The sequence below is a fragment of the Nematostella vectensis genome, chromosome 8, assembly GCF_932526225.1.
Source record: "Nematostella vectensis chromosome 8, jaNemVect1.1, whole genome shotgun sequence".
Taxonomy (NCBI): Eukaryota; Metazoa; Cnidaria; class Anthozoa; order Actiniaria; family Edwardsiidae; genus Nematostella; species Nematostella vectensis.
Genome location: NC_064041.1, coordinates 8627707 through 8637997, shown reverse-complemented (window position 1 = coordinate 8637997; position 10291 = coordinate 8627707). Strand labels below are relative to the sequence as shown.

At 38.8% G+C, this 10291-nt stretch overlaps 1 protein-coding gene and 1 long non-coding RNA gene across 4 annotated transcripts in view; one reads left to right on the top strand and one right to left on the bottom strand.

Annotated features, from left to right (window-relative positions):
• Nucleotides 1-315: 315 nt before the first annotated feature.
• The window catches only part of LOC5519296 (F-box/LRR-repeat protein 6), an 18585-nt gene continuing 8609 nt past the window's right edge, over nucleotides 316-10291 (top strand). For both annotated transcript variants that reach the window (XM_032364219.2, XM_032364220.2), the window contains exons 1-10: nucleotides 316-876; nucleotides 2115-2313; nucleotides 3622-3753; nucleotides 4123-4236; nucleotides 4395-4472; nucleotides 4758-4835; nucleotides 5178-5269; nucleotides 5929-6004; nucleotides 6586-6669; nucleotides 7510-7652. In XM_032364219.2, the coding sequence (XP_032220110.1) occupies nucleotides 422-876; nucleotides 2115-2313; nucleotides 3622-3753; nucleotides 4123-4236; nucleotides 4395-4472; nucleotides 4758-4835; nucleotides 5178-5269; nucleotides 5929-6004; nucleotides 6586-6669; nucleotides 7510-7652 (1451 nt within the window). In that variant the 5' untranslated portion in view covers nucleotides 316-421. The remainder of the gene's footprint in view (nucleotides 877-2114; nucleotides 2314-3621; nucleotides 3754-4122; nucleotides 4237-4394; nucleotides 4473-4757; nucleotides 4836-5177; nucleotides 5270-5928; nucleotides 6005-6585; nucleotides 6670-7509; nucleotides 7653-10291) is intronic.
• LOC125570235 lies at nucleotides 5592-7603 on the bottom strand. Of its 2 annotated transcripts, XR_007312580.1 has the most exons (3): nucleotides 7472-7603; nucleotides 7123-7250; nucleotides 5592-6703 (listed from the first exon to the last, which is right to left on the bottom strand). It is a non-coding gene; the product is annotated as an uncharacterized LOC125570235 (long non-coding RNA). The 2 variants fall into 2 exon arrangements; XR_007312579.1 differs by having other exon boundaries at nucleotides 7123-7564.

Here is a 10291-nt window from a genome sequence, read left to right as displayed (position 1 = left end):
AAATCTCTGAAAATAGGGCGGCTGGGCCCACTCTGCCCACCCCTAGATTACTTGGATCCGCCCCTCATGACAGTAAGATTTTCTGCCATATCCATCCATCCTCTCTACAGTGTAGTTTTCGGTCTGTAAAAATAGCTAGGGGTGATAAAGTAAGTTGCGCTGACGTTTCAAAAGTTAGCCTTCCGTTGGAGCAAAAGACCAAAAAACGTCAGCGCAACTACTCTGTTTTCAATCTTGTGTTGATGTGTAGCTTGTCTACGCAGACCATCTAATTTTCCTATAACCCCACCCACCCATCCCCTCCATACTCCTGTCTATATAACTTGGGCTTCCTGTTCTTTATCGGCAGAGTTGCAATGGAAACCACAACTTCAAAATGGCGGCAAAGATGGAACATGGCGGTCGATAGAAAGAAGTTCTGATGCCACCTAAACAAAGAATTGCGTCCTCAAAAGGAATTCTAGGGGTTCCTAGACGAGCTAAGGATCAAATTCTTATATTCAGTCGACATGCAGAAGAGCTACCTTCCTCTGATGAAAGCGACGACGGTGATTATTCGCCGAAAGACTACACTGCAGAAACGCTAGCGAGGCAAAAACAACAACAGCATATTACCAACAAAACTAATCAACAATCTAAAAGAAAACAAAAAAATGTGGATGTTGCTGATTTAGATGACGAGAGTTTCCTTGGATTTATTGGAGAAAAATCAAACAAAAAACATAAAACAATCGAAAGAAAGAACGCTGAGAAGGGAGACGGGCATGATAACGTGTCTGTAAACACGGCTTGGTCTGATGCCATACCGACTGAAGTGCTCTTGTTGATATTTCATTATTGTGTGAGCACCCAGGGAGCGATGCCTTTGCTTGGTCGGTATGTCTGGGAGGGAGGGGTGGTAAATTTGCATGGAGAGGGGGAAATGGGTCACAGACCCACCCAGGCTTTCTTAAGCAGGGGGACACCTTTCTGAAAGGGGGCACCAATATATACTTACATGCTGTTCGATTTGCAGTTGGTAGTTCTGTTTCCCTGCTAGCAGAGGCCTCTTTTCTCTATATTTCGCTGGGCTGGCGTTCGCAAGGAAAAGAGACCTCTGCCATGGGTCGCAAGTTCGTTTGATCAAACCGCCGTCCACCATCGTGGACGGGAGACCCAGAGCGCATGCTACCTTCATTAATTACTGGCCACTATTTGAGCCCACAATGACTAGAGCATTCGAAACAGCGTCCTCCATAGAAATATCACGCGACAAATTATAAAATGAGCCATTCAATGCCTTATCTTCATTCAGAATTTTTTTTTTTGACTAACGAGTCAATCTTCCATTTACAGCTTTTGCATATTCTTCTGGAATTAGCTGATCTAAGTTTACCAAAAAGTTTTGTAACATTTTCTTCGAGTCCAACTGTGCGATATTTACACTGAAGAAACTCGCCTGCTCAGATGTCTTGAAATTTATCCCACCAACAAGACAAAACTCGTCTTTTCTGCATTTGCTGTTCAGTCTTTTTAGTGACGTTTTAGGTGATTGAAATTTAACAGTTGTTTTCTTTTTTCGAAGAGGAGAACTAACCGGAGTTTGGTTCATAATTTGCGACAAAACCTATGCAAAGTATATTAGCATATTGACAGCTTTCGCGCTATGGTACGGGTTTTGGCACATCATGCGGTCGCTTAGAAACGCTCACACATGCACAACAAAAACAGTTTCGAGCCATGGCAGAGGTATCTTTTCCTCGCGAACTCCAGCCCAGCGAGATACAGAGAAAAGAGGCCTCTGCTAGCAGGGAAAGTTTCTGTACATTCTCAGCAAATTTGCACCTCCCCCCTTGCTCACCCCCACCCCCCACCCCTCTACACTGTGGGTACCCCCCTTAGTTAGAGAAATGTTAAAATGGCAATTTACCTAGAGTGTGCTGTATTTTGTACACATATGATTTCAGACTAGCTAGAGTGTGCTGTACTTTGTACACATATGATTTCAGACTACCTAGAAAGTGCTGTATTTTGTACACATAGGATTTCAGAGTACCTAGAGTGTGCTGTATTTTGTACACCTATGATTTCAGAGTACCTAGAGTGTGCTGTATTTTGTACACCTATGATTTCAGACTTGCTAGAGTGTGCCGTAGATGGAATGCTGTTTGCAGGGAGCCCTCTCTGTGGAGAAAACTTGACTTGAGCCATTTTGGGAAGTACACTATTTCTGGAGATAGCTTGATCCAAAAGCTCTGTGGGAGAGGAGTGATGTCAGGAGTGGAAGAGCTCCTTCTAGATGGATGGGTGAGGCTCACTGATAAAGGTGTGGAGGTAAGTAATGATATTGGAAACAGGGTCGGATCTAGCCTTTCGCTAAAGGGGGGCGGGGGGGGGGGGGGGTTTGGCTCAGTGCTCAGTTTTTTTTCGTTACATATGGCTTTCTGGCAGCACAAAGGGGGGGGGGGGGGTTTAAACCCCCTCAACACTACTGTAGATCCGCTATTGGGAAAGTATAAAATATTTGAGATCTGTTAAATCATTTTTTGGTGATGTTATCAAATAACTTTTTAAAATAATAGATGTTAGAAAACATTTTGTCTGAAGCAGTGAAATCAGTTGTAATCTAGATTGACTTGACCACATACAGATTACTATAAATAGTCATTCAGTCCAGGTTCACAGCCCGAATTTGCTTCCCTGCTAGCAGAGGCCTCTTTTCTCTGTATTTCGCTGGTCTGGCATTCGAGAGAAGAAGATACCTCTGCCATGGGTCCAAACTCTGTTTGATCAAACTACCGTCCACAATCGTGGACAGGGAAATCCAGAGCGCATGCTCCGTTCGTTGTTTACTGGCCACTATTTGAGTCCACAATGACTAGCGCATACGTAAACCGTTTATCCGCTGCGGGATTATAAGCCAGCATTTGAAACAGCATCCTCTCCATAGAAATATCACATGATGAATTAGAAAATAGCTTATCTTCATTCAGAATTTTCTCTCTTTTGACTACCAAGTCAATCTTCCATTTACAGCGTTTGCATATTCTTTTGGAATAAGCTGATCTACAAGTTTACCAAAAAGTTTGGTAACATTTTCCAAGTCCAACTGTGTGATATTTACATTGAAGAAACTCCCCTAACCAGATGTCTTGAAATTTATCCCACAAACAAGACAATACTTGTCTCTGCTGCGTTTGCTGTCCGAACAGTTGTTTTCTTTTTTCGAAGAGAATAACTAACCGGAGTTGTATTCACAATTTGCGACAAAACCCATGCGAAGCATATTTAAAGACAGTTTTCGCGCGATGGTAAGAGTTTAGGCACATCATGCGGTCGTTTAGAAATGCCCACGCATGCGCAACGAAAACAGTTTCGACCCATGGCAGCTTGAGAGACTATGACTATGGAGATTTTATAAAGAGGCCCAAAATCTTGCACCACCCAGCTTATGTTGGTCAATAAATAGTTATGTATGAGACAGCCAGTCAAAGACATTCAGAAAGTCAGTCACCCAGACAGATATTAGTGGACAGTCATTCAGACCATCAACCATCACAAAGCTCATCAATCAATCAGCCAATAATCTGGTTATACTTATTTATTAATTGATTTGTCATTAAGCTTCTTTCGTCTATATAGATGCTGGTTAAGCAGTGTTCTTCCCTGAAGACACTTTCATTGTCCAACTGTGAAAAAGTAACCTACAAGTCAGCTGTCATGATTGCTGGATGCTGTCAGCAGTTAAGAAGTATCGATCTTTCTTCAACTAAGGTAAAAGTTTACTTCTGACCACCCTGGTACACAGACATTACTGTACACTCAAATCTCAATAGACTGTTTTTTTTTACTGCTGTCTTGCAAATGTGTGTAAACTATTCTAGCTTAATGTTTGGAAGTTATTAGAAAGAAAGATTATTGTTTATATTAGAAAAAGAACAAGAATTCCTTTTTATGTAGCTACTACAGCAAACTTTTGTGTGAACATAGAAAAAACATTGTAACAAAAAAATGAATTTTAAAAATGTTATTTTTTTTGTGATTTGCCTAAACATGGTGGGTGCACAAATAGCTATTTCTGTTTGAACAACAAAAATAAATCTTTTTTTTACTTTATTTTCATTTCTGGTATATTATCCACAGGTGGATCAGCGAGGAATAAAAGCCCTCCTGATAGGGTTAAAAAATGTGATAGAGGAAATCCTGTTGAGATATTGCAAGAATATAAAAGGTCCTATTGGTATGAATTTACTGCAGGTGAGAATAATTGTACAATATCATTTTTGTTTAGAATCTCTTTTTTATAAAAATACATTTCTTGACTGTTGCCATTGATGTATTCTCCAATTTGGGGTCTTATACAATACATATGTAGTGTAACAATTTTTTTTAAAACAAACATTACTTTTCAACAGGATGATAAATACCCAAAGCTTACTCTTCTTGATCTGTCAGGAAACTTTGTCAGGAATTTTCACATTGAAAAGCTACAGGTAAAAAAGACATTGATATGAAATATATAAACGATGATGATAGCAAGGAAATGTTTGTGATTTGGTTGAAATAGCAAGTGTTCAACAAAGAACCATTGTAGAATCTTTAGAGGTTTATTTGTTTGGCTTAGGGTGGTTGCACAGTGATAGGTATTATTATACAGCATGGAAAAAGGGATAGAATTTGACGACCTTAAATAAGAAATTACCCAAATTTTGACAGTTTTCTCGGTGAATCTTGGGATGATGATAAAAATTATCGGCTATTTTGATGGATTCTTCTAGGTGGCATGCCCTAGGCTAAAGCAGCTTCAGCTTGGTAACATGTGTCTACAAACAGCTACTGCAAAACTTGTACAGAAGGTACAGTACATAAGTCACATAAGCAGACATTACAGGCAGATGGACAGAAATATAGATAGACGGATGGACAAACAGATTTACAAACAGACAGACAAACAGACAGATTCAGTGTCCGGCAGATTGTTGAACAGTCAATCAAAAGAGTTAGATGTTCAGATGGACAGACAGACTGACAGACACACAGAATGTTTAAAAGCAAAGCAGGCAGTGTATAAAATACTGAGCAAAATGTGACAGGTTCTCTTCCTGGTTATAACAAATAAATTGCCATAACATACTGTAGCTGATACAGTTATACCATGTTATTTTATCCCCCTAAAATACTTAATCTGTTTTCTCCAGGAATCATCTAAGGGCTTTCCAGATTTAGAATTCTTCTCAATTGCAAGTAGTGGGCAGACAGCTGTCCTAATAAATGATGATTTCGTTCACAGGTCAGTTTAAGTTATCGTCAGATTTCCCCTTCAAAAATAGTGTAGGTATACTTAAATCAAGTAAACATACAACCGCAATTTCAGTGCGACATGTAAAACCATTAACACCAAAAATGTGTGGAATATTTATCCTCTTCTGACAAATTAAAAGAAAGAACACCAAGACTTACTCCTAGTTAGTTCTAACTCCTAGGACTCTTTGCAAATTACAGCACATCATCTGATTGGTCAGAACAAACATTCCATACAAATTTCCAATAGTTTTACTGGTGGTGCTGTAAAAAAGCGCACACACAATTTTTTTTATTTTTTTTTTATTTTAGTCCTTATGTCTGAAAAAGAGATTTGAAAAAGCGCAAATTAATATCTCAACATAATATTAACTGTATTTCTTATATGACTTGCATATGAATATACGGTAGGATATGCTACAGTACATATGATTCAGGAACTTTTTTTTAAATTATGTCATTATCTACGTCCATGTAAAAAAAGTGATTTGTAATTTTTATTCTAGACCCCCCCCTTTCAATTCATTTTGAAAAAAAGGAATGATTGACTGAGACGTTTGTTTGCTCCTTTCCCTTACCACACCCTGGCTACCCACTCCCTATTGCACTTGCCCTAAACCCCCAAAGTACTCAACCATCTTTGTTTAGGATGCTGAGCTCATCAAACCACCTTAAAGTCCTTGACCTACGAGGCTGCAGTCGTATTACCGCCACAGCTATCGACGTATGTTCCAACTGGCATTAAAGCGTGATGCACATCGGCAGCGTAACGACATAACAACATATGTAACGACATACATAAGAGAATAAACATGTCGTTATGGCACTGTTTTATGTCGATGTTGTTATGTCGCGGATGTACAGTACACACATAAACGTAAATACAGTACACCTCGTTATGTCACCAGTGTACACCATGCCTGCTGCTTTCGTACTGGTACAAAGGCGACAACAAGGACGGAGATGTGCCTTGCTCTGCTCATTATCTTAGAAATCAAGATCGTATACACCTATTGAAAATAAGGTTGCACTTGAGAATCCATGTGTCGTAAGCCGCAATGCACCACGGTTATCTAATATTAAGCATACAAGCGTAACTAAAAAAAAATCCAGGTTATCTAAATATTCACATGGTTTTTAAAGAACAGGATTCAGCAATTCATACGTAACCCATGAGCAATTCCAGGCTTCGACACACGGGTTCTCAACTGCAACCTTATTGTTGGTAGGTGTCTTTCCAAATGTAATGAAAAATTAATAGTTTTGTTATAATGGTGTTAGAATATCTTCAATCTTTTTATGTAGACCCTGTGTGCATCTTCTCTTGAGAGCCTCTACCTTGGCAGCACCGATGCTAGTCTTGTCCTGGTCCAGACCGCCATGACCAAGGTAAAACTCACCCTAGCTATAATCAGAGGTTATTCTGAAAAAAGTGAAAGGGGATTATTTTAAGGGTTTGGGACGATTTGGGGACGAGGATGGAGTTACAATGTAAACTATTCTCAACGCTCGAACAATGCTTAATTATATGAAACCTTGTTATTTGTCATCCTAGCATTTGTCATAAGAATTGCAGTTTTTTCTAACAGTTTTAAAGGGGATTAAAGTAACGATGTATTCTGCTCCAGTGGACAAACAATCATTAAAAAAACATTTAGTTGGCGTTTCTCGATGCTTCAAACATTTGGGAAAATGTGTGAAATGGGCCAGCAAGTTGGCCAATAAGCATTTCTAAAATGTATGTTTTGGTTGATACGAGCTTCATAACCGTCATGTCCTGAAGTGCGCAGGAGCATTTCTTTGCCACACTGGCTGGTGAAGTTTATAATCATTTTGGCTTACTTAACAAAACTGTCAAAGTGGCTATTGTGCATCCCCTTGCAACAGACGGACTCATTCAACTCTACTCTCAATTTGAAAGGTGCCGAACCAAGGGCCTCCCCACGCTATCGTAGCTGAAAAATCTCGCTCTGAAAATAATGCAATGAATACAAGTTAAGGTTGGTCCTCACTTGGACGTAAGCGCAAGCGGAACGCACGTAGTTTTTTCGATTCTCACTAGAACATAAGCGCAAGAGAACGCAACTGCTTGATTTTCTTGCGCTTACGCTTGTTTTTGACCGATTCTCACTTGTGTTGCGCTACCGTTTGCGCTTGCGTCCTAGTGAGAACCAACCTTTAGAAAGCTTACATAGAATCCTAATGTTACTTATCACATTTGTATCCCAGTGGTGTACAAGTTTGCGTGCGCTTGATTTGAGTGGCAACACCGCTGTCAATGATGATTGCCTGTCACTGTTCTCATGGTTAGAGTGTGACGAGCTTACGAGCCTTGATCTATCAACAACTGCGGTCACTTGCTCCGGCCTCAGGTACCACCCACTCAACATTTGTTTAACGGACCTCGTTATTGCTTTCGCCTCTATAAATAACACCTCAGTATTACAGACACATCATCATTACGAACAACTTGGTTTAGAGAATACACCTATTATGAACACCTCGACAATTTTGACATTTTATTATTGCAGACATCTTTCGTATGATGCATACAGTACTATACCTCGTTATAACGGACACTTCTTTATGAACATCTCAATTATACGGACAGCTTTGAGTAAAGTTGACAGAATTTCAGGAAGTCCAAAGTGATGTCTAATGCTTGTTTTAGTGTTGAATAAAACACGCTTTCCTACCTCAACTGGTTGTATTTGCCTGGGTTTCTCTCCTCTAGAGAACTCACTGTGCTTACGACCTTTTAAACGACGCGCTAGGTAAACGAAAAACTTGACCCCAACTTGCGCGTTTGTTCTCTTCCCCTCTCGGATTTTGAAAAAGATTGTATATACAACCTATTGGGTGTAAAGAAAGGTACTATCATGTTTTCAGAAAAATTGAAGCAAATACATTAAAATGGGTGTTTTTTATTCTATTCAGAATTTAAAACTTTATCCATGCACTGTACATTCTATATATAAGTATATCAGGAGATACTGTAGTGTATTGGATTTGCCAGGTGAATGCATAAACGTTTAGTAGAAATTGCAAATATTGGCTGAAACATTTTATTAACCTTCTCTTCTCTGTGCTTTTTCGGCTAATAGTCTTTGAAATGTACACTTCTCTGGGTGGTCCATACAAAACACTGACCCTACTTGTCGATAACGGATACACTAGACACCCATTACTAAATTATCAAGGAGATTAATGGTACATTACGCCTGCTATTTGTGTGCTAAACCATAAGAATGTTACAGATAGAGCCTAAAATTCATTGATGATTTATTTAAAAAAAAAGATGATAATAGTAAAAAGTAGATGAATGATAAATAACTAAACCATTTCTTCTCGCCGGTTCAGGCCAGCACGAGTTATTAGTGTGGCAATTATACACTGTCCTGCCCTAAGTTGCTTGATGGAGCAATATTACTGGAAGAAGTGTTTTGAAGAAATTAGGTGATGTTTTATTAATGTAAGTGATTAAGTAATAGTATTATTGGTATGTTCAAAGCCACGGGAAACAGTGGTAGGCGCAAAGCGAAAAAAAAAGATACTTAACTAGAACATTCTCAATGTCAACTCAGTGGTTTTACTTTAAGTGGGTAGAGTGTATAATTGTGCCCTTATGCACCATCTAAAAATAAAGTTTCATACTTTATTTACCAAATCCAATCGAAAATATCTCATTGGCTTTCGCAAATCAGCCGGGGGAAATGGATTGATTTTCACACGTTGGGTCCGTACTTTGCAGGGATAACAAAATGACGGCTTACAGAGGCTGTTTTAGAAGGACTTGGATGACGTTGCTTTATTTACTTCCTGTCCTATGTTGCTTGATGGACAATATTAGTGTTTTGAAGAAATTATGTGATGTTTTTATTAATGTAAGTGATTAAGTAGTGTTATTGGAATGTTCAAAGCCACGGGAAACAGTGGGAGGCACAAAGGCATAAAAAGGTACTTAATGCACGGAACAATGATGGAACAATAATAATTAGTAGAAGTAGAGTTTTGAAGAAAGTTTTTAATTTTTTATAAATGATCATCGTACGAACGAGTAATTTTACTGGTATGTTTTAAAATAAATCAAAGCCACGGGAAGTATAGTGGTAGGAACAAAGCCAAAGAAAATTAACTAGAGCATTCTTATATTGTCAACTCAATGGTTATACTTGCAGTGGTTAATAAATTAAGCAACGTCATCCAAGTCCTTCTGAAACAGCCTCCTGAAGCCGTCATTTTGTCATCATTGCAAAGTACGGACCCAAATTACTAAGTGTGAAAAACCATTCCCTCGGCTGATTTGCGAAAGCCAATGAGATATTTCCGATTGGATTTGGTAAATAAACTATGAAACTTTATTGTTAGATGGTTATTTCAAAATTTTAATACATTGTGTGCCTTCCAATATTAAATGAAGGCAATAACAAAGGTGTGGCTGACAAGGGTACTTTAATATTTAATTTGCTTCCCCTTTTTATGACAAAAGGCCTACGACTTCTAGTTTTTGGAAAGGTCATTTAAAACATCAAACTTAATTGTGCGTTTTTCTTCCTTAAATCGATTATATTATTTTCAGGTCCTTTCAACCATAAAGTAATGGAAAATAATAGCGATGTAACCATTGACCCCTGACTAGTCAGCTGAATTTAGAAATGGACAGAGCGAAAACAGAGACACCACAACCAAATACGAATATTATTGAGATTTTTTTAAGATTGTATTTCATAGTAGAATGAATGGCTCATTTGAACTCTATATGTTTACTTAGAACTAAGTCACAACGTAGCGTGATCACACACTGTGAGCCTGGGATACCTGTGTCCGAACCCTCCAACAATGCTTTGCGGTTTCTCATCTCACACGCTCTGAGACCAGCGTAAGTTGGCAGTTGGCTTGAATTTTTACTGGGATACCTGTGGTAGCCCAGCCATATAATGCAACTGTTTGGTTTCTTCTTCTCGCGTTTGTGCATTTGTTACACAATATCATAGTCTTTTGCGCATTTCCA